General features: G+C 44.7%; 1 protein-coding gene across 2 annotated transcripts; it reads right to left on the reverse strand.

The window, feature by feature from the left end:
- Positions 1 to 20,237: 20,237 nt before the first annotated feature.
- LOC139387913 (transcriptional regulator protein Pur-beta-like) lies at positions 20,238 to 22,459 on the reverse strand. 2 transcript variants are annotated; one of them, XM_071134276.1, is made up of 2 exons: positions 21,578 to 22,445; positions 20,238 to 20,653 (listed from the first exon to the last, which is right to left on the reverse strand). In XM_071134276.1, exons 1-2 carry the CDS (start codon positions 22,426 to 22,428, stop codon positions 20,473 to 20,475), a joined length of 1,032 nt encoding a protein of 343 aa, XP_070990377.1. In that variant the 5' UTR covers positions 22,429 to 22,445; the 3' UTR covers positions 20,238 to 20,472. The 2 variants fall into 2 exon arrangements, with proteins under 2 accessions (XP_070990377.1, XP_070990376.1); XM_071134275.1 differs by lacking the exon at positions 20,238 to 20,653 and having other exon boundaries at positions 20,712 to 22,459.
- Positions 22,460 to 24,292: the final 1,833 nt, after the last annotated feature.

Below are 24,292 nucleotides of genomic sequence, written 5' to 3' on the forward strand. Positions count from 1 at the left end.
TGACAAATTTAATGATGCCATAGCCCTAGGTGTCACTGGTGCCACTAACTATTGGTGGCACCATCCAATCATGTGGTCAGATCCAAATCATGAGTAATCATTTTGTAAAATAGCCTAATTCCCAGTTTAATAAATAGACTGCTGAGGTATTCAAGAAATAAGTTGTTTAATTTAACATCCAAGCAGGAACGAATGCATGATTCAGGATATTTTGATGTGCATCCTAATCCAGTGATTGTCATGAATTTTGGGTTGACTATATAGCATCTGAAACGTTTGGGCTACAAACAGTTCGAATGGTAATGTGGTGAGAAGGTGACAACGGTTGGTGTGATTATTCGCAAATGGAAGAAACACAAAAGAACTGTCAATCTCCCTCTGCCTGGGGCTCCATGCAAGATCTCACCTCGTGGAGTTGCAATGATCATGAGAATGGTGAGGAATCAGCCCAAAACTACACGGGAGGATCTTGTCAATAATCTCAAGGCAGCTGGGACCATAGTCACCAAGAAAACAATTGGTAACACACTAAGCTGTGAGGGACTGAAATCCTGCAGTGCCCGCAAGGTCCCCCTGCTCAGGAAAGCACATATACAGTGTGGCAAAAAAGTATTTAGTCAGCCACCAATTGTGCAAGTTCTCCCACTTAAAAAGATGAGAGGCCTCTCTCATCTTTTTAAGTGGGAGAACTTGCACAATTGGTGGCTGACTAAATACTTTTTTTCCCCACTGTACATGCCCGTCTGAAGTTTGCCAATGAACATCTGAAGGATTCAGAGGACAACTGGGTGAAAGTGTTATGGTCAGATGAGACCAAAATTGAGCTCTTTGGCATCAACTCAACTCGCCGTGTTTGGAGGAGAAGGAATGCTGCCTATGACCCAAGAACACTATTCCCACCGTCAAACATGGAGGTGGAAACATTATGCTTTGGGGGTGTTTTTCTGCTAAGGGGACAGGACAACTTCACCTCATCAAAGGGACGATGGACGGGGCCATGTACCATCAAATCTTGGGTGAGAACCTCCCCTCAGCCAGGGCATTGAAAATGGGTCGTGGATGGATATTCCAGCATGACAATGACCCAAAACACACGGCCAAGGCAAAAAAGGAGTGGCTCAAGAAAAAGCACATTAAGGTCCTGGAGTGGCCTAGCATTGGCAAACATTATATTAAGTAGCATTGTTTAAAGTGGCTAGTGTTATATTTTACATCGATTCCCATTATTAAAGTGGCTGGAGTTGAGTCAGTGTGTTGGCAGCAGCCACTCAATGTTAGTGGTGGCTGTTAAACAGTCTGATGGCCTTGAGATAGAAGCTGTTTTTCAGTCTCTCGGTCCCAGCTTTGATGCACCTGTACTGACCTCGCCTTCTGGATGATAGCGGGGTGAACAGGCAGTGGCTCGGGTGGTTGTTGTCCTTGATGATCTTTATGGCCTTCCTGTGACATCAGGTGGTGTAGGTGTCCTGGAGGGCAGGTAGTTTGCCTCCGGTGATGCGTTGTGCAGACTTTACTACCCTTTGGAGAGCCTTACGGTTGTGGGCGGAGCAGTTGCCGTACCAGGCGGTGATACAGCCCGCCAGGATGCTCTCGATTGTGCATCTGTAGAAGTTTGTGAGTGCTTTTGGTGACAAGCCAAATTTCTTCAGCCTCCTGAGGTTCAAGAGGCGCTGCTGCGCCTTCTTCACGATGCTGTCTGTGTGGATAGACCAATTCAGTTTGTCTGTGATGTGTATGCCGAGGAACTTAAAACTTACTACCCTCTCCACTACTGTTCCATAGATGTGGATAGGGGGGTGTTCCCTCTGCTGTTTCCTGAAGTCCACAATCATCTCCTTAGTTTTGCTGACGTTGAGTGTGAGGTTATTTTCCTGACACCACACTCCGAGGGCCCTCACCTCCTCCCTGTAGGCCGTCTCGTCGTTGTTGGTAATCAAGCCTACCTCTGTTGTGTCGTCCGCAAACTTGATGATTGAGATGGAGGCGTGCGTGGCCACGCAGTCGTGGGTGAACAGGGAGTACAGGAGAGGGCTCAGAATGCACCCTTGTGGGGCCCCAGTGTTGAGGATCAGCGGGGTGGAGATGTTGTTACCTACCCTCACCACCTGGGGGCGGCCCGTCAGGAAGTCCAGTACCCAGCTGCACAGGGCGGGGTCGAGACCCAGGGTCTCGAGCTAGATGACGAGTTTGGAGGGTACTATGGTGTTAAATGCTGAGCTGTAGTCGATGAACAGCATTCTCACATAGGTATTCCTCTTGTCCAGATGGGTTAGGGCAGTGTGCAGTGTGGTTGAGATTGCATCGTCTGTGGACCTATTTGGGCGGTAAGCAAATTGGAGTGGGTCTAGGGTGTCAGGTAGGGTGAAGGTGATATGATCCTTGACTAGTCTCTCAAAGCACTTCATGATGATGGAAGTGAGTGCTACGGGGCGGTAGTCGTTTAGCTCAGTTACCTTAGCTTTCTTGGGAACAGGAACAATGGTGGCCCTCTTGAAGCATGTGGGAACAGCAGACTGGGATAGGGATTGATTGAATATGTCCGTAAACACACCAGCCAGCTGGTCTGCGCATGCTCTGAGGGCGCGGCTGGGGATGCCGAGGAGAGTCCGCGTGGCACTGTATTGTCCTCAAAGCGGGCAAAAAAGTTATTTAGTCTGCCTGGGAGCAAGGCATCCTGGCATCCTGACTGGGCTGGTTTTCTTTTTGTAATCCGTGATTGACTGTAGACCCTGCCACATACCTCTTCTGTCTGAGCCGTTGAATTGCGATTCTACTTTGTCTCTATATTGACGCTTAGCTTGTTTGATTGCCTTGCGGAGGGAATAGCTACACTGTTTGTATTCGGTCATGTTTCCGGACACCTTGCCCTGATTAAAAGCAGTGGTTCGAGCTTTCAGTTTCACGTGAATGCTGCCATCAATCCACGGTTTCTGGTGTGGGAATGTTTTAATCGTTGCTATGGGAACGACATCAACGCATGTTCTAATGAACTCCCAGTCCACGTGATGGAAGCAGTCTTGGAGTATGGAATCAGATTGGTCGGACCAGCGTTGAACAGACCTCAGCGTGGGAGCTTCTTGTTTTAGTTTCTGTCTGTAGGCAGGGAGCAACAAAATTGAGTAAAATACGCAATAAAAAAAAAAACTGTAAACATTACACTCACAAAAGTTCCAAAAGAATAAAGACATTTCAAATGTCATATGATGTCTATATACAGTGTTATAAGGATGTGCAAATAGTTATAAATAAATAAACAGAAATATAGGATGTGTCACGTTCTGACCGTCGTTCGTGTGTGTTTTCCTTGTTTTAGTGTTGGTCAGGACGTGAGCTGGGTGGGCATTCTATGTTGTGTGTCTGGTTTGTCTATTTCTATGTTTGGCCTGATATGGTTCTCAATCAGAGGCAGGTGTTAGTCATTGTCTCTGATTGGGAACCATATTTAGGTAGCCTGTTTTGTGTTGGGTTTTGTGGGTGATTGTTCCTGTCTCTGTGTTTGCACCAGATAGGACTGTTTAGGTTTTCGCACATTTATTGTTTTGTTAGTTATTTAATGTATTAAAGAACATGAATAACCACCACGCTGCATTTTGGTCCGCCTCTCTTTCCCCAGAAGAAAACCGTTACATGATGTATTTACAATGGTGTTTGTTCTTCACTGGTTGTCCTTTTTTTTATTATTTTTTTATTTTATTTTTTACAATTTAACAATCAGCAAAATATGACACAGATAATGCCCTATTATTCCTTCCACCTACACAAAACACCATGCTACATGGCAGCACATCGTACAAAACGCTTCCCCCCAACACATGAACACCCCCCTCCCTCCCCTCTACGGGTATTAGCTTCACTTATTATCAACAAAAAAGAAACAGACCTTCACATGCAATGCTAGAAAATAAATTATTCAATACAGAAAATAATAATAATAATAATACATTAATGAAGAAAGTAGTAATGAGGCTGCTAAGGTGATCTCTAGAAACTACTGAAAGTCACATCAGTAAATTCAAAGGGCTTTGTAAATTGTAAATTTTTTCAGATGGAATATAGGAAGATGGTTCTTTTAGCCACATCTGCTTGCTTGGCGGAGTGTCACTCTTCCATATAATAGCTGTGCATTTATTGGCTGCAATGACTGCCAATTTAATGAATCTGGTTTTGCTACCAATGTTAACAGATTATTTTTTTTTTTATTAATTTCATTTTATTTCACCTTTATTTAACCAGGTAGGCTAGTTGAGAACAAGTTCTCATTTGCAACTGCGCCCTGGCCAAGATAAAGCATAGCAGTGTGAACAGACAACACAGAGTTACACATGGAGTAAACAATTAACAAGTCAATAACATAGTAGAAAAAAAGGAGAGTCTATATACATTGTGTGCAAAAGGCATGAGGAGGTAGGCGAATAATTAAAATTTTGCAGATTAACACTGGAGTGATAAATGATCAGATGGTCATGTACAGGTAGAGATATTGGTGTGCAAAAGAGCAGAAAAGTAAATAAATAAAAACAGTATGGGGATGAGGTAGGTAAAAATGGGTGGGCTATTTACCGGTAGACTATGTACAGCTGCAGCGATCGGTTAGCTGCTCAGATAGCAGATGTTTGAAGTTGGTGAGGGAGATAAAAGTCTCCAACTTCAGCGATTTTTGCAATTCGTTCCAGTCACAGGCAGAGAACTGGAAGAGAACTGGAACGAAAGGTGGCCAAATGAGGTGTTGGCTTTAGGGATGATCAGTGAGATACACCTGCTGGAGCGCGTGTTACGGGTGGGTGTTGCAATCGTGACCAGTGAACTGAGATAAGGCGGAGTTTTACCTAGCATGGACTTGTAGATGACCTGGAGCCAGTGGGTCTGGCGACGAATATGTAACGAGGGCCAGCCGACTAGAGCATACAGGTCACAGTGGTGGGTGGTATAAGGTGCTTTAGTGACAAAACGGATGGCACTGTGATAAACTGCATCCAGTTTGCTGAGTAGAGTGTTGGAAGCAATTTTGTAGATGACATCGCCGAAGTCGAGGATCGGTAGGATAGTCAGTTTTACTAGGGTAAGTTTGGCGGCGTGAGTGAAGGAGGCTTTGTTGCGGAATAGAAAGACGACTCTTGATTTGATTTTCGATTGGAGATGTTTGATATGGGTCTGGAAGGAGAGTTTAGAGTCTAGCCAGACACCTAGGTACTTATAGATGTCCACATATTCAAGGTCGGAACCATCCAGGGTGGTGATGCTGGTCAGGCGTGCGGGTGCAGGCAGCGAACGGTTGAAAAGCATGCATTTGGTTTTACTAGCGTTTAAGAGCAGTTGGAGGCCACGGAAGGAGTGCTGTATGGCATTGAAGCTCGTTTGGAGGTTTGATAGCACAGTGTCCAAGGACGGGCCGGAAGTATATAGAATGGAGTCGTCTGCGTAGAGGTGGATCAGGGAATCGCCCGCTGCATGAGAAACATCATTGATATATACAGAGAAAAGGGTCTGCCCGAGAATTGAACCCTGTGGCACCCCCATAGAGACTGCCAGAGGATCGGACAGCATGCCCTCTGATTTGACACACTGAACTCTGTCTGCAAAGTAATTGGTGAACCAGGCAAGGCAGTCATCCGAAAAACCGAGGCTACTGAGTCTGCCGATAAGAATACGGTGATTGACAGAGTCGAAAGCCTTGGCAAGGTCTATGAAGACGGCTGCACAGTACTGTCTTTTATCGATGGCGGTTATGATATCGTTTAGTACCTTGAGCGTGGCTGAGGTACACCCGTGACCGGCTCGGAAACCAGATTGCACAGCGGAGAAGGTACGGTGGGATTCGAGATGGTCAGTGACCTGTTTGTTGACTTGGCTTTCGAAGACCTTAGATAGGCAGGGCAGGATGGATATAGGTCTGTAACAGTTTGGGTCCAGGGTGTCTCCCCCTTTGAAGAGGGGGATGACTCCGGCAGCTTTCCAATCCTTGGGGATCTCAGACGATATGAAAGAGAGGTTGAACAGGCTGGTAATAGGGGTTGCGACAATGGCGGCGGATAGTTTCAGAAATAGAGGGTCCAGATTGTCAAGCCCAGCTGATTTGTACGGCCCAGGTTTTGCAGCTCTTTCAGAACATCTGCTATCTGGATTTGGGTAAAGGAGAATCTGGAGAGGCTTGGGCGAGTAGCTGTGGGGGGGGCGGAGCTGTTGGCCGAGGTTGGAGTAGCCAGGCGGAAGGAATGGCCAGCCGTTAAGAAATGCTTGTTGAAGTTTTCGATAATCATGGATTTATCGGTGGTGACCGTGTTACCTAGCCTCAGTGCAGTGGGCAGCTGGGAGGAGGTGCTCTTGTTCTCCATGGACTTCACAGTGTCCCAGAACTTTTTGGAGTTGGAGCTACAGGATGCAAATTTCTGCCTGAAGAAGCTGGCCTTAACTGACTGCGTGTATTGGTTCCTGACTTCCCTGAACAGTTGCATATCGCGGGGACTATTCAATGCTATTGCAGTCCGCCACAGGATGTTTTTGTGCTGGTCGAGGGCAGTCAGGTCTGGAGTGAACCAAGGGCTATATCTGTTCTTAGTTCTGCATTTTTTTAACGGAGCATGCTTATCTAAAATGGTGAGGAAGTTACTTTTAAAGAATGACCAGGCATCCTCAACTGACGGGATGAGGTCAATGTCCTTCCAGGATACCCGGGCCAGGTCGATTAGAAAGGCCTGCTCACAGAAGTGTTTTAGGGAGCGTTTGACAGTGATGAGGGGTGGTCGTTTGACTGCGGCTCCGTTGCGGATACAGGCAATGAAGCAGTGATCGCTGAGATCCTGGTTGAAGACAGCGGAGGTGTATTTGGAGGGCCAGTTGGTCAGGATGATGTCTATGAGGGTGCCCTTGTTTACAGATTTAGGGTTGTACCTGGTGGGTTCCTTGATGATTTGTGTGAGATTGAGGGCATCTAGCTTAGATTGTAGGACTGCCGGGGTGTTAAGCATATCCCAGTTTAGGTCATCTAACAGAACAAACTCTGAAGCTAGATGGGGGGCGATCAATTCACAAATGATGTCCAGGGCACAGCTGGGAGCTGAGGGGGGTCGGTAGCAGGCGGCAACAGTGAGAGACCTATTTCTGGAGAGAGTAATTTTAAAAATTAGTAGTTCGAACTGTTTGGGTATGGATCTGGAAAGTATGACATTACTTTGCAGGCTATCTCTGCAGTAGACTGCAACTCCTCCCCCTTTGGCAGTTCTATCTTGACGGAAAATGTTATAGTTGGGTATGGAAATCTCAGAATTTTTGGTGGCCTTCCTGAGCCAGGATTCAGACACGGCAAGGACATCAGGGTTAGCAGAGTGTGCTAAAGCAGTGAGTAAAACAAACTTAGGGAGGAGGCTTCTGATGTTGACATGCATGAAACCAAGGCTTTTTCGATCACAGAAGTCAACAAATGAGGGTGCCTGGGGACATGCAGGGCCTGGGTTTACCTCCACATCACCCGCGGAACAGAGGAGGAGTAGTATGAGGGTGCGGCTAAAGGCTATCAAAACTGGTCGCCTAGAGCGTTGGGGACAGAGAATAAAAGGAGCAGATTTCTGGGCATGGTAGAATATATTCAGGGCATAATGCGCAGATAGGGGTATGGTGGGGTGCGGGTACAGCGGAGGTAAGCCCAGGCACTGGGTGATGATGAGAGAGGTTGTATCTCTGGACATGCTGGTTGTAATGGGTGAGGTCACCGCATGTGTGGGAGGTGGGACAAAGGAGGTTTCAGGGGTATGAAGAGTGGAACTAGGGGCTCCATTGCAAACTAAAACAATGATAACTAACCTGAACAACAGTATACAAGGCATATTGACATTTGAGAGAGACATACAGCGAGGCATACAGTAATCACAGGTGTTGAATTGGGAGAGCTAGCTAAACAGTAGGTGAGACAACAACAGCTAATCAGCTAGCACAACAACAGCAGGTAAAATGGCGTTGACTAGGCAGGGAGGGTCGGATTAACTACACACAGAGCCTGAGTGCGGCTGGGGCCGACAGATAAAACATAAACAAGCAGAATGGAGTACCGTGATTAATGGACAGTCCAGCATGCATCAGCTATGTAGCCAAGTGATCAGTGTCCAGGGGGCAGCGGTGGATGGGGCAGGGAAGCTAGACTGGCGAGTATTGTCCAGGTTAAAAAAACTGGCTGGCTGTGCAGAAGGTAAAGCCGCTAGCAGTGGCAAACAATGACTAAATAGCTGTAGCTAGTTAGCTGGTTAGCTTCTGGAGGTTCTTGAATGTGTTCTAAAAATTAAAAATAATAGCGATTCCGTATCACATTGGGTGAGGCAGGTTACCGGAAGGTATAATCGAATTAAAAATCGAAAAGAGATTGAAAGTAAATATGGGTCCAGTGAGTGGTTGGGACGCAGCGATTCAGACAGTTAGCAGGCCTGTGCTAACAAGCTAACAGTTAGTAGGCCGGGCTAAACAAGGTAGCAGTTAGCGGACCGGGGCTAAACAAGCTAGCAGTTAGCAGGCCGAATTAGCAAGCAAGCAGATAGCAAGGGCTAGAAAGTTAGTCTTTGGGGGATGTCGCGATGGGGTGAGTCTGTTTATGCCTCTTCATGCGGTGACATCGATAGACCGGTCGTGGGTCCGGATATTGTGGCCCAGGAGTATGCTTCGGTGGTAGCACAGGAGCTCTGGCCGGGCTAGCTTCAAGCCTTTTACACCTTGGGCAGAATTTGGAATATTTAGAATTGATCTTATTAAATTGCATCAACTTGTGCCTTGTGTTAAATAAAATACGCTGAGCATCTAAAAAGAGCTTTCCCCATTTCTCATCCTCAAAAACTAGAGGTCATCATGCCACTTCATGCAAGCCTCCAGAGCTTCATCGTTCCCCAACAGAGCTTGAAGACTAGAGTACATGTACCCCTTTCCTCTCCAGCCACAGTTTATCAGTTATAGGTTTACTCATGGGCTGAATCCTACCTCCCTACTGAGTGGCCATATAGTGCCTAACCTGTAGGTACTTGAAGAAATGAGTTTGAGGTAACTGAAAATGAGATGCCAGTTGTTGAAAGGATAGTAGTTCACCTTCTCTATACAAATGACCAAATGTTTTAATTCCTTTGTTGAACCAAGAAAATGTAATACAATCTCTCAGGGCTTTGGGTAAGACGGGGTTATTTTAGAAAAGTGTTTGTTCATATATAGATCTATGCCCTTCTGTTTGTTTAAGGACTTCAATCCATATATTTAAAGTGTTTTTAAGGGTTGTTTATAGGTTATAGGTGAGCTAATATAAGGTATAGATGCCAATGTAGCAATGGTCAGACACTCTTCCTATGTCTGTCTCCATGAGGGTGAACTTGTTGTTGTATTTTGCCAAACCCCCACAGCCTTTAAACTGAGATGACCAGAAATAGAACTGAAAGTCAGGAAGAGTGAGTCCTCCTTCTGAGTATGGTTTACATAAAGTTGTGAGTTTCACTCTGGGGGGTTTCCCTTTCCACAGAAATGAAGAAACCTTCCTATTAAGTTGTTTGAAAAAAACTTTGGGAACAGGAAAGGGCAAGGTTTGAAAAAGGTACAGGAATTTTGGTAATATATTCCTCTTTACAAAATTGACCAGCCCAATAAGAGAAATGGGTAAATCCCGCCATCTATCCAATTCTTCCCCAACCATTTTGAGAAGTGGAGTATAGTTCAGTTGATATGCCTTAATAATTTCAGAAGGAATTTGCAATCCAAAATATGTCATTTTCTGAAGTCTCAAAGAAAACTGCTGGTCTAAGATTGGGTTCTGTATAGCTTCCCTGTTAAAAGGCATAATTCTACTCTTCAATAGGTTTATTTTATATCCTGAAAAGGTCCCATATTCTTTCAGGATGTCAACTAATGCTCGGAGTGGGATTTCTGGTTTAGTGCGGTAAAGCAAAATGTCATCAGCATATAGCGAGACCAGTTGTTCACGCCCACCTATACGAACACCATGGATGGATGAGATCTAAAAGCTTCTGCCAGTGGTTCTGTAGCCAAAAAAAGGAGAGGACAACGGGACAACCCTGTCTCGTGCCACGTGATAGCGAGAACTGTGAGGAAACATTTCCATTAGTCGGGGTCTGAGCTACTGGACAGGTAGGTCCAATATTCATCCTCTATAAAACCTCAAACAGGTAGTTCCATTCTATGCGGTAAAAAGCTTTTTTCCGGAATCTAATGAAGGTTCTTGGTCATTCTCTACATAACGCATAATATTAAATAATCTTCTGATATTATCCGGTTTCTTACAAAGCCTGTTTGGTCCATATCAACCAAGTCAGGAAGAACCTTATCTGGTCTAAGAGCTATGAGTTTTGCAATAATCTTATATGAAGTGTTCAATAGAGATAAACAAAGCAGAGGATCTTTTCCAGGTTTTAACAAAACTGTGATCAGTGCCTTTTCAAGTGTGTCTGGGAGCTTTTCTGTCTCTATGGCATAATTAAACATACTGCAAAGAGGCTCAATTAGTTTGGGTAAAAAGGATCGATAGAATTCAATAGGGAATCCGTCTAACCCTGGTGATTTTCCTCCAGCAGTGTTGAAAATGGATTCCCTAATTTCCTCGGAAGTAATCTCTTTCTCCAAGTGCTCTCTATCCTCATCAGTTAAAGTTTGTAAATGGAGTTTGTTCAAAAACTCATACATTGTGGCAGGGGCATCCCCTTCAGACTTGTACAATGTTTCATAAAACTCCCTTAAGACTAGATTAATTTCCTCAGGACTGTGAACAACTGTATTATTGGGTAGCTTAATAGAGCTAATAACTCTACTAGCTTCCTCTCGTCTTATCTGCCAAGCAAGAAACTTTCCTGCTTCATCTCCATGTTCATTGTAGTTTTGCTTTGTTCTCCTGAGAGCATTTTCCACTTTGTGGGTCGTCAGGGTGTTAAATTCCAATCGCTTTGAGTCTAATTTCTGTAGAATTGAGTAGTCAAATGTTATGCTATGTTCATTTTCCAGATCTCTAATTTCTTCTCCAATGAACCTACTTGAGCCTTATACATCTTACGAGCACCTGAACTAGGGTATATTATTTTCCCCCTCGGATATGCAAGGAGAGCCTCCCATAATATTAGGGGGGAGGCAGAGTTGTTATTGGTGCTAAAAAAAAATGTCGATATGAGTGTTCAGAAATGTTACAAATGTGGGATTCATTGGTAAGTATGTGCCAAACTTCCATCTTCTTGAGGGAGGCTGTGTTTTACTGACGGGCAGTGAAGCCAGCAGGGCAGAATGATCTGATATACATCTTGGTAAATACTTACACCCAGTAGTTAAACTTAATGAAATAAATAAGTCAATTCAAGAGTAACTGTCATGGATAGGGGAGTAAAATGAGTATTCTTTAACCTTTTGGTTGTGAAATCTCCATAAGTGTACAAGTCCAAAATGTTTCATTTCTGCTTTTTCTGTCTTCCAACTTCTTGTATTTTTGGTCCACGTCCTCACGGACGTCTAGGATGGCAGCCTGGTAGTCAACGTTGTCTTTTTCTAACTTTGTCACTCATCCCTTTGTGACTTTCTGGTCTCCGTGGAGTTTATCGACCAGCACATCAATTTTGCTGAGGCGTTCAGAAAGTGTCTCTTGGATTTTTGTTATCCCCATCTCCATTCTGAACCATACTGGTGCTTCTTCCGAGCTAGCATCTGCCGAGGCGGAAGAAGGGATGTCAAGGGGGGCATTTTGCCATGCCTCGTCTGAGGCTTTGACATACTTGGCATCTTTTGTTTTGGCGATAAAAGAGATGTTTTCACTACCAAACTCACTATTAACGAATATGTAAACTGTGTCAAAATGCCTTAAAATGTTTCAAACGTTTGAGGACGCTACGCAGACGCATCTTGTTAGAGCTTCGCCATTGCCGGAAGTCTGGATGCCCTTTTCTTGTGGTCACAAATCTTGCTGCTGTGATTGCACACTGTGGTATTTCACCCAATAGAAATGGGATTGGATTTGTGGGTCTGTGTAATCTGAGGGAAATATGTGTCTCTAATATGATCATACATTTGTCAGGAGGTTAGGCTGTGCAGCTCAGTTTCCACCTCATTTTCTTGAGAGCCAAGTCTACCTTCGGCAGCCTTTCTCAATAGCAAGGCTACGCTCACTGAGTCTGTAGATAGTCAAATATTTCCTTTATTTTGTGTCAGTCACAGTGGTCAAGTATTCTGCCACTGTGCACTCTTTGTTTAGGGCCAAATGGCATTCTAGTTTGCACAGTTGTTTTGGTAAATTATTTCCAATGTGTCAAGTAATTCTCTTTTTGTTTTGTTTTTTATTTTCTAGTGCTGCTGTCCTGGGGCTCTGTGGGGTTTGTTTGTGTTTGTGAACAGAGCCCCAGGACCAGCTTGCTTAGGGGGCTTTTCTCCAGGATCTTTTCTCTGTAGGTGATGGCTTTGTTATGGAAGGTGCGGGAATCGCTTCCTTTTAGGTGGTTCTAGATTTATAAGTCTATTTTCTGGAGTTAAACAATTAGAGGGTATCGTCACGTTCTGACCTTAATTTTCCTTTGTTTTGTCTTTATTTAGTATGGTCAGGGCGTGAGTTTGGGTGGGAAGTCTATGTTTTGTGTTTCTATGTTTTTCTATTTCTGTGTTACGCCTAGTATGGTTCTCAATCAGAGGCAGGTGTCGTTAGTTGTCTCTGATTGAGAATCATACTTACTGTAGGTAGCCTGGGTTTCACTGTTGGTTTGTGGGTGTTTGTTTCCGTATCTGTGTTTGTCACCACACGGGACTGTTTCGGTTTGGTTTTCGTTCAAGTTTATTGTTTTGTATTTCTTAGTGTTCAGTTTATGTTTTATAATAAACGATATGGACACTTACCACGCTGAGTTTTGGTCCGATCTCTTCAGACGAAGAGGAGGAAATCTGCCGTTACATGATGATATTTCTGCAGAATTCTGCATGCAGAGTCTCAATTTGGTGTTTGTCCCATTTTGTGAATTATGCATGCATTGTACACAGAGGATATTTTGGAATAATTCTGCTTGCAGAGTCTTAATTTGGTGTTTGTCCCATTTCGGGAGTTCTTGGTTGGAGGACCACATACCTCACAACCATAAAGAGAATGGGTTCTATAGCTGATTCAAGTATTTTTAGCCAAATCCTAATTGGAATGTTGAATTTAATGTTCCGTTTGATGGCATAGAAGACTCCTCTTGCCTTGTCTCTCAGATCGTTCACAGCTTTGTGGAAGTTACCTGTGCCGCTGATGTTTAGGCCGAGGTATGTATAGTTTTTTTGTGTGCTCTAGGGCAACAGTGTATTCGTGGTCCTGGCAACTGGTCCTTTTTTGGAAAACAATTATTTTTGTCTTACTGAGATTTACTGTCAGGGCCCAGGTCTGACAGAATCTGTTCCGAAGATCTAGGTGATGCTGTAGGCCCTCCTTGGTTGGGGACAGAAGCACCAGATCAACAGCAAACAGTCGACATTTGACGTCATATTCTAGTAGGGTGAGGCCGGGTGCTGCAGACTGTTCTAGTGCCCTTGTTGGTATATATGTTGAAGAGGGTGGGGCGTAAGCTGCATCCCTGTCTCACCCACTGGGCCTGTGGAAAGAAATGTGTGTTTTCTGCCTATTTTAACCGCACACTTGTTGTTTGTGTACAGGGATTTTATAATGTTGTATGTTTTCCACCCAACACTACTTTCCATCAATTTGTACAGCAGGCCCTCATGCCAAATTGAGTTGAAGGCTTTTTTGAAATCAACAAAGCATGAGAAGACTTTGCCTTTGTTTTGGTTTGTTTGTTTGTCAATTAGCGTGTGCAGGGTGAATACGTTGTCTGTTGTACAATAATTTGGTAAAAAACAGTTTTCCAATTTTCCCAGAAGTGGTTAGATGCTAAGGATTCTTCAATTACATTGATCTGATTTCTGTTGTGCAAATCCATCTTTTTTCCGTAGTGTATATTTCTGTATTGTTTTAGTTATTCACCGTAGTGAAGGCTCAGGTTTTCTGGGTCTCTATGTTTTTGTTTGGATCGGTTTACAAATGTCCTTCTTAGGTTTTTGCATTCTTCATCAAACCATTTGTCATTGTTGTTAATTGTCTTAAGTTGTCTGCTTGACATTTTCAGATTTGATAGTGAAGCTGAGAGGTCAAATACACTGTTCAGGTTTTCTACTGCCAAGTTTACACCTTCACTATTACAGTGAAATGTTTTGTCCAGGAAATTGTCTAGAAGGTATTGAGTTTGTTGTTGCCTAAATGTTTTTCCTAACACTACTTTCCTTTCATCTTTAGAATTTCTTAATATTATTCAGTTCCTTTGGCTTTGATGCCTCATGACTGAGCATAGCTCAGTTCAAATAGAGTGGGATCTTGCTGTGATCTGATAAGGGTGTCAGTGGACTGACTGTGAACGCTCTGAGAGACTCTGGGTGGAGGTCAGTGGACTGACTGTGAACGCGCTAAGAGAATCTGGGTTGAGGTCAGTGATAAAGTCGTCCACATAAAGTCTATAGGTGGACCTACCGTAGGAGTCCCCTCGAAGCCTACCATTGACTATGTTCATACCCAGTGTCCGACAGAGCTGCAGGAGTTGTGACCCGTTTTTGTTGGTTATGTTGTTGTAGTGTCTAGGGGGCATGTGGGGGCCCTCTATTTTGTGGACAGTCTGCACATAGCCTGTCTTTTCTTGGGAGCCAAGTCTTGTCTACGGCGGCCTCTCAATAGCAAGGCTATGCTCACTGAGTCTGTACATAGTCAAAGCTGTTTAAGGCCAAATAGCATTCTAGTTTGCTGTGATGTCTTGTTAATTCTTTCCAATGTGTCAAGATTCTATCTCAAATCATATCAAATCAATATTTGTCACATGCGCCGAATACAATAGGTTACCGTGAAATGCTTACTGACAAGCCCAATAGTGCACTTCAAGAAAGAGTTAAGAAAATGTTTACCAAATAAACTAAAGTAAAAAATAATAAAGTAACACAACAATAACGAGGCTATATACAGGGGGTACCGGTACCGAGTCAATGTGTAGATGTAGGTAGGGGTGAAGTGACGACAGATAATAGACAGCGAGTAGCAGCATGGGGGGGGGGGGGGGGGTGTCAAAGTAAATAGTCCGGTGGCCATTTAATTAATGGTTCAGCAGTCTTATGGCTTGGGGGTAGAAGCTGTTAAGGAGCCTTTTGGTCCTAGTGCGGTAGCAGAGAGAACAGTCAATGATTAGGGTGACTGGAGTCTGACCATTTTTTGGGGCTTTCCTCTAACACTGCCTAGTAATTCAAGTCCTGGATGGCAGGAAGCTTGGCCCCAGTGATGTACTGGGCCGTACGCACTACCCTCTGTAGCGCCTTACGGTCAGATGCCGAGCAGTTGCCACACCAGGCGGGGATGCAAACGGTCAGGATGCTCTCGATGGTGCAGCTGTAAAACTTTTTGAGCATCTGGGGACCCCTGACAAATCTTTTCAGTCTCCTGAGAGGGGAAAGGTGTTGTCGTGCCCTCTTCACGACTGTCTTGGTGTGTTTGGACCATGATAGATCGTTGGTGATGTGGACACCAAGGAACTTGAAACTCTCTACCCGCTCCACTACAGCCCCGTCGATGTTAATGGGAGCCTGTTCGGCCTGTCTTTTTGTTTTCTCAATATTTGTTGGGTTTAATTGTGTTGCTGTCCTGGGGCTCTCTGTAGGTGATGGCTTTATTGGTTGGTTGTAGAATTTAACATCTCTTTTCTGGATTTTGATAATTAGCAGGTATCGACCTAATTCTGCTCTGCATACATTATTTGGTGTTTGACGTTGTACACCAAGGATATTTTTTGCAGAATTCTGCATGCAGACTCTTAATTTGGTGTTTGTCCCATTTTGTGAATTCTTGGTTGACCTCACAACCATAAAGGGCAATGGGTGCTATAATTGATTCATGTATTTTTAGCCAGACCCTAATTGGTATGTCAAATTTGATTTCCTTTTGATGGCGTAGAAGGCCCTTCTTGCCTTGTCTCTCAGATCGTGCACAGCTTTGTGGAAGTTACCTGTGGCACTGATGTTTAGGGTGAGGTATGTATAGTTTTTTGTGTTCTCTCTCTCTCTCTCTCTCTCACACACACACACACACACACACACACACACACACACACACACACACACACACACACACACACACACACACACACACACTTATCCCGTGCTTGAAGAAGAGAAGGTGTGTGTGACGTTGGGGGGGAAGGGAGGTTGACGTCAAGGTTGTCTGTGAGGAACAGAGGGGGTCAGTCAGGACAGAAATTGTAGTAGGACAGTAGGATGACGTTGCCCCTAGACACTGATCTAAGATCAGTGTTACGGTCCCCTATAATTATTAAGTGCAGGATTTGGGGAGGGTGAGCTGATCCTAGATCTGTGCCCAGGGGACAACTTATAATGCAAAACTGCCCATAGATTTGTTTCTAAGGGCAAATCCTCCTCTCAGTTTAGAGAGACGGAAGTCAAATTTGTCACAGGGGGAATCTGATTAGTGGAGAGCCCAGCAGCCCATTGGCCCTTTCTTCTATGCGTGAGAGCTGCTTCCTGTCGATCTGTCCACACACTGACACATGGTATATGGAGCTAACCCCCCACTCTTCCCTCCTTCTTCCTCCTCCTCCCTCTCACCCCCTCCCCCCCCCCCTCACCCTCCACCCCACCCTCTTTTGTTTGCTAATAAGGGCATGTTTGTGTGGGTAGGGGGGGACTAGGAGCAATTTGGACATAAAACTGACCTCCTAAGTGACAATGAGCAACTTTATCCTGGTCCGTATCATAGCTTACACAGCCTAAAGGAGTAACGGAGATACTGACCCATACTGCACAGCAGGGAGGTGGTAGTAGTAGAACACGTTATCATCCTGAACAGGGAAAGTGTTTTTCCAGAATAATCCACAACCCTCTCTCTCTCTCTCTCGCTCTCTCGCTCTTTCACACACACACCAGAGTCGTGTGATTAATGACAAACTCAGTGAGCCAGTTAACTTCCCTGCTCTGCTTCACAGAAACAGTTTGACAGAGGACAGGAGAAGAGAGAGGAAGAGGAGGGGAGAAAAGGGTGCAAGAGAGGAGGGGAGGTGTCCCGACAGCTATGTGTGTGCTGTGTCACTCTTTCAGTTGATTCACAGGCCAAACGCTGCCTTCTCTGATTAGGCTCTATCTACCCAGCCTGCCTGGGGAAAAACACACTTACTACCAACACAACACACACACACACACACCATCAACTCTCTCAGTGACTCACCAACTGCTACACAACCAATACACACCACACAATACAATACACCAGAGCACTGACAGCCGGTAGAGCAGGCAGGCCTTGCAGTTGCCCATGTTGAACTTCTCTCCTCTAACCATCACATCTGCTTAGACCAGACAGAAAGGTTCATATAAATAACCTGTCTAGTAGGATGACCTTGGGTGAGGTATACAGCGCTGTGTGTGTGTGTGTGTGTGTGTGTGTGTGTGTGTGTGTGTGTGTGTGTGTGTGTGTTTTCACACACTCTGAGACACTGAGCATCTGTTCCGGTCCTGTTCAGCCAGGCTCCTTCTCTCTGAATGTCTGTCGTTTGTCTGTAATTGGGATTGTGTGAGCAGGCTTTGACACAATCAAACCCTTGTGAGGAAGTGTGCGTTAGAGAATGTGAGGGAGTGTGTGTGTGTGTGTGTGTGTGTGTGTGTGCGAGGCCATATGTGTGTGATTATGTATGTATCGTGCACGTGTGCGTCAGGCACTCAGGATCTAATGGCACAGCTGATTCCTAGGCAGGACGAGAGGAATGTTTGTCTGTCCAGGCCTCCCACGTTAAAATAGCACTCGCTGCCCTGTCAGCACACACACACAGACCTGCACAGATGCTCCAACAGCTGCCCTCACTCCAGATTTACAAACAGAGAGAGAGAGAGAGAGATAGAGAAGGGAAAGAAGCAGTGTGAGAAAGAAGGAAGAAAAAGAAGCAAATGCATGTGTGAGAGAGAGTACAGAGATGGATAAAGAGGGCGCGAGACATGATAGGCCCAGAGCACAGAGGAAGAGACCAATGCAGTGGAGGGGGAGTCAGGTTACCCCTACTATAGACTTCCTCCTGCTTCACATGACAGAGCTCACCCTCCTCTCCTAAGCCGACATGGCACATACTTTCACCAAATATCTAGGTCAAATAGGGGAGAGGCATTGTGCTGTGAGGTGTTGCTTGATCTGTTTTTTTTTTTAAACCAGGTTTGCTGGTCATTTGAGCAATATGAGATGGAAGGGAATATCTCTATATAATGCTACACTCTGATCCAAGACCTGTGGTTAAGCATGTCATCCCTAGTTTAATTGGATCTGATGGAGGCATACTGGTTCATAGATTATACAAATCTACAGATACTTTGCTGTTGATAATGATCCTATCATCAGTGCAGACCTATCTCAAACACACATTTATTTAGACATGCATTCTAATTCCTATTTCTACATTTACCTTGTGTTGTGTTGAGGTGAATGTTTAGGCTGGAGATGTGAGTCTGTTTTCCTAAGAGCTCTTTCATTGACTGATGAAAAGAAGATGGTATTGATATGGTACAACAGCTGAGCACACGTCTACAACAGCTGCTGTGTCACGACTGAGATTCTGCTGGGGAGAAGACTGGAGACCACATCTTCACTAAATTGGCTGTGAGACTAATACATACCATTGTGTTTGGTATCTCAAAGTGCAACAACAAAAAAGAGGCAAAGAATCCACACACACATTCTTAGCATCGTAAAGCAATTGGATTACTAGGTACGTTAAATGCCTAACTCAATTGAGCCATGAATGTCAGGCAGTACTTTTTTATTTATTTTTTATTTAACTAGGCAAGTCAGTTCAAAACAACTTCTTATTTACAATAACGGGCTACCCCAGCCAAACCCTGGGCCAATTGCGCACCACCCTATGGGACTCCCAATCACGGCCGAATGTGATACAGCCTGGATACGAACCAGGGACTGTAGGGATGGATGCCTCTTGCACTGAGATGCAGTGCCTTAGACCGCTGTGCCAATCGGGAGCCCCAGTTTGCTTTTCCATGTACTTACAGTACACTATTTAGTAGTCTTTTCCAAGTACAAAAATAAAACCTAATTGCCTTGATGACGACAACAGGCAACATAATTAATGGCACAAGTTAAACTGAAGGCAACTTCAAGCTCGGGAGTTTAGAATGTGTCATATGAAGGCTCCTACACGTCTATCCAACTAGCCCACAGCCAACAAACTACCGGTGATGCGTTGGGCAGTCCCCCCCCCATCTCAGACCAATTGCCCTTGGCCGGTTCCACATGTTAAATGGGGAACAACTATGAGAAACGGAGACCGACTGGGACTACACACTGTGCCAATCATTCCAACTGGCTGTAGTTTGATAGATGTGTAGGAGCCTAATAACTAATACTTAAAGGAACACTTGGGAGGATGAAGTGTCTGCCCGTTTCAACCTAAGAGTAAGTGAAAATGGAGAACTATGTACTCCTTTTCAGCAGGTACTGGTTGTGTTGGAGTGGGGAGGAAGGAGTGGGGAGGAGGGAGTGGGGAGGAAGGAGTGGGGAGGAGGGAAGAGGGAGAGAAAGAGGTTTTTTAAAAGTATACAATCACAATATCTGCTGCATTAATATATTTTTTTTTTAATCACAGAAGTGTTATTTATTTCACTCTCTGGGAGAAAACCAACAAATGAAAGTGAGAATAAACAAAGAAAAACACATGGACAATTCGGTCGCGTCCCAGTCCTATGTTTCATAACCCTGCGTTATACTTCTATAGTTCATATTCTTCTCCTTTTCTTTAAGGTAAACAATATTGTAAGTAAATATTGTTAATATTGTATTTTTATCATCTCACTTATAAGAACCATTTTATTTCAATATAGTTATCTTTGTAAACCATTCATCCTGTTGTTACTGTCCAGAGGCGTAGTGTAACGTCGGTGGTGTGGCAGTGCTGATGCCTGGACTGAGACAGAGTGTTGGCACCTTATCATTGATGCCCTACACACTCTTGGCTGGCTGGGTGACAGTAGTAGTAGCAGCTCCTCTGGATTTCACCCAGTGATCAATTACAATGGCCATATCAGAAGGCTCCCGTGGTGTGTGGGTAAAGGCGTCCCACCCAAAACAGTTTGCGCATATATTATGATGAAATTGATGTTTTTGTTCATTTTGGCCTATGGCAAGGGTTTTTCAGCTGTTCGTGCACAGTATGTCATTAATTTAGATGTTTTTGCAGAGATGTTTTTACATCTAAGACATTTGGTGCAGTATTTCCCCCCCAAAAAAATTGGCATTAAAACGATTAGTCTTTCGTTGAATGAAAACAATCACTTAATTGAAAAATCCCTACTGTTGTCCAATCTGTTAAAAAAGGGCTACCGACTTCCTCCGGCTTGCATTAGAGAAAAAATGTGCACAAACAGCCCGAAAAAACCCTTGCAGAAGACCAAACGTACAAAAAAATGTCAACATTTTGGCATAATATATGTGCAAACTGTTCTGAAGTGGGAAGCAGGCTCCTGAGGGATGGGACGCACACAGTAGGAAGAGACTGTCCTTTCTGGTTGCCAATTGGTTAATAGGCCTGCCACTCTCTTGATACCAGGCCACATTGTTGTGGGAGGTGACACACTGCTCTGCTCCCATCTGACAAGATAAAATTAAGTTACTTTCAAATAAAATAAGTCCCAGGAAACAGACCATGTAAATAATGCCAGGCATTTATATGTAAAAACAACAAAAGCATTCACTCATCTGCCATGTTTAGGCCTACAGTATTTGTATGGAGGGTGACATGACACTGTGAGCTAACTACGTTAGCACAAGTCTCCAATTTAGTCTCAGAGGCCTTCAGATAAGCCTGCAGATACAGTTATTCTCTCCGTAACGTTTCTCATCATAATTGTCAGTTAAAGGCCCTGCTATGGCACAGCCAATGTTATATAGCTTCCCCCCATCAATTAACACACCAAATATTAACCTCCAGAAAAATGACAATTGTTCTAGACATTCCTTTCTACTACTTTCACTAAAACTTGTAAGGTAACACACACTGCCACATAGGAGAGAGCTAGAACAGGGATACAATGGATGCTGGTTCTCTCCTTACAAGGAGCAATGGAAATAATAGCTGCATTAATGGATTCAACTCCTTACTCTTAAATATATATCTATATTTTAAAGGAAACATTATAAAGATTTCATTGGCTTCTTATATTGTTATGAAAACCAAGTTGCTGGTTTTGGGGATATTTCTTTCTTTTTTTACAAAACATAATTTCATTTCTTTTTTTTAACCCATGAGAAAGGTCTCATTTTAGACACTCTTTGCCCCATAACTTTCATTAAACTCCAGGTTTTAATAATACATCAATAATGGTTCCAATGTCAAACGTACTTTTTATGCCACGATATTTTTTTGTATTAAAGTTCGATTCCTCATGCACTTAAATCTGTCATTTCTGCCACATATAATATTGCAAATCTCACTGTGTGAACTGAACTCTATCAGCTGTTTCAACTCATCAGTCATCATCCACCTCTCCCTCCGACTCCTCTTTCCTCTCGTACATTTTATCCCGCTGTCGTTCCTGGATCTCTTTCATTTCCTCGGCGTACCGGCTGAAAGCACCTCCGAACTTTCCCCATGCTTTGAACGGGATGGTGATAGAGTTCCTGTAGCTCGGTTTGACCTCGCTCACTCGCAGGAACACGCCGTATTTGTTTGACCCGACGTCAAAAAAGAACCGTTTAGAGTCCACCATGATGGATGTGCCCTCAGGAAGCTCCCCATAGCCCCCAACCGCCGTTCCACAGGCCAATTCCTCGTCGTCTCCACCATAATCATCTATAAGCTTTGCAAGGGCGTCTCTAAACTCTATTAAGCCTTGGGCCGGAAGGGCTATGGTTTGACCAGCCTGCATACCTCCTCCCGGCCCACCTACTCCGTACCCGGGCCCTCGGTTGACGGTCTGTCGGATCCGCAAGAACCTCCCCCGCTGGTTCTCCTTCAGATCAAGGTAGTATTTACGGTTCTCCCGGACCAAGAACTCGCTCTTCAAGGCTCGCTTGGGCCCACCGTCCTCTCCGACCGAGGACTGTGCGATCTGCTCCGGGCTGCTAGGCCCCAGTTGGGCGTAGTGCTCTATGAAATCCCCCAGGTAATCGCGAAACTCCGCCGCAACTGACATGGACAGGGTCAGGCGACTTTTGGAGCCCCCGGCCCCCACCTCGGCAATTTTGATGAACCTGCCCTTGTTGTTCTGCTTGACATCCAGGTAGAAGCGCTTGTTCTGGATGTCCAGGCGCTTGGACGCCAGCTCCTGCGTCTCCTGCTCTCTCTGGAAGGGCTGGTGCCCGCTCCCACCTCCCCCTCCGCGGCTGCTGCCACCGCGCTCGCTCCCACTGTCACCATCCGCCATCTTCAGCTCCGCCAGCCAGCTTCTCCCGCTTGTGAGTATCGCCCTCTCCGCGTGCACACCCCCTTCATGGTCACCACCAAAACCCTCCCCGAGCGCTCCCACATTGGCCTTGGGTCTGTCAATCACGCCAGGTTCAACGAGTTTGTTTTCTCATTGGTCGTTTTCCGCTGGCTATCACGCCTACGTCTTAACATTCATACATGTCATTGGTTTAGATGTAGGTTCTGTTGACGTAATTATCGTGGACCACATCACCGTCCAATCAACGGGCCACAATATTGTTACAACAATTTTTACTATGGAGTACCAATAAATTGTAGGAGATCCTTTTCTCTGCAGTTGCTATATAATTTAAGGCAAACTGGGCAAGCGTTAAATTCTAGACTGGGGAATACTACATACATAAAAGTAGTAATAAAAGCAACTCCTTATGTCATAACAATGTCACTAAAGAGCACTCACTTACAATGAGATTAATACATTTAACCTTGCACCTTTTCATGAACCTAATTTCCTCAAGTAGGCTACTATGGTTCTAAAATACTTAGCCATGTGACTCCTAATATTTTCCCTGTCACCCAGATATGAATGTGAATATTTGATGTTGCTATTAATTCCACCGCAGTGGTGCCCATCACACCAATCATCCCATCAATCAGTCAGACAGTGTTGTAGCGAATTCAGAGGGGTTCTGATTCAGAGGCAAGCATCTTACCAAGATCGCTACACTATATACCACTCCTTCACTATCTCACTTCTGACACCAGTGGCGCAAATTCAGTGATGGGTTGGTTGAGACTCGAACCCAGGGCCCAGTTTTAAAAAATACATTTAGTCCAGTTTTTTAAAATCCTGTGCTGTGTTAAATTCTGTTCCCCCTTCAGATGTTGTCTGCCTCGTCTTTTATGCAGTCTAAGAATCATAGGGGTGCTCAAACCAAATTGACATTTCATTTCCTACGGAGGTGCCCTGATTTGTTATGCCCACCAATCCAGTTCCAACCCATTTCAAATCCCAGCTCACCAAAGCTGCACCGAAAGCAGGGGGAGATTCGTTCCACCACTGAGGGGTCCTGGTGGTTTGTTGGAACATTGCTGTGGGGACTTGCTTCCATTCAGCCACAAGGGCATTAGTGAGGTTGGGCACTGATGTTGGGCGATTAGGCGTTCCAATTCATCCCAAAGGTGTTCGATGGGGTTGAGGTCAGGGCTCTGTGCAGGCCAGTCAAGTTCATCAATCTCGAAAAAACATTTCTGTATGGACCTCGATTTGTGCACGGGGGCATTGTCATGCTGAAACAGGAAAGAGCTTTCCCCAAACTGTTAACACAAAGTTGAAGCACATAATTGTCTAAAATGTCATTGTATGCTGAAGCATTAAGATTTCCCTATCTGGAACTAAGGGGCCTAGCCCGAACTGTGAAAAACAGCCCCAGACCATTATTCCTCCTCCACCAAACTTTACAGTTGGCACTGTGCGTTCGGGCAGGTAGCATTCTCCTGGCATCCGCCAAACCCAGATTCGTCCGTCGGACTGCCAGATGGTGAAGTGTGATTCATCACTCCAGAGAACTCGTTTCCACTGCTCCAGGGTCCAATGGCAGCAAGCTTTACACCACTTCAGCTGACTCTTGGTATTTGCGCATGGTGATCTTAGCCTTGTGTGCAGTTTTGAACTCAGTAGTGAGTGTTGCAACCAAGGATAGAAGATTTTTCACTAGCTATGCGCTTCAGCACTTGGTGGTCCCACTTCGCAGATGAGCCGCTGTTGCTCCTAGACGATTCCACTTGACAATAACAGCACTTACAGTTGACCAGGGCAGCTCTAGCAGGGCAGAAATTTGACAAACTGACTTGTTGGAAAG

Source organism: Oncorhynchus clarkii, chromosome 29 (assembly GCF_045791955.1).
Source record: "Oncorhynchus clarkii lewisi isolate Uvic-CL-2024 chromosome 29, UVic_Ocla_1.0, whole genome shotgun sequence".
Lineage (NCBI taxonomy): Eukaryota > Metazoa > Chordata > Actinopteri > Salmoniformes > Salmonidae > Oncorhynchus > Oncorhynchus clarkii.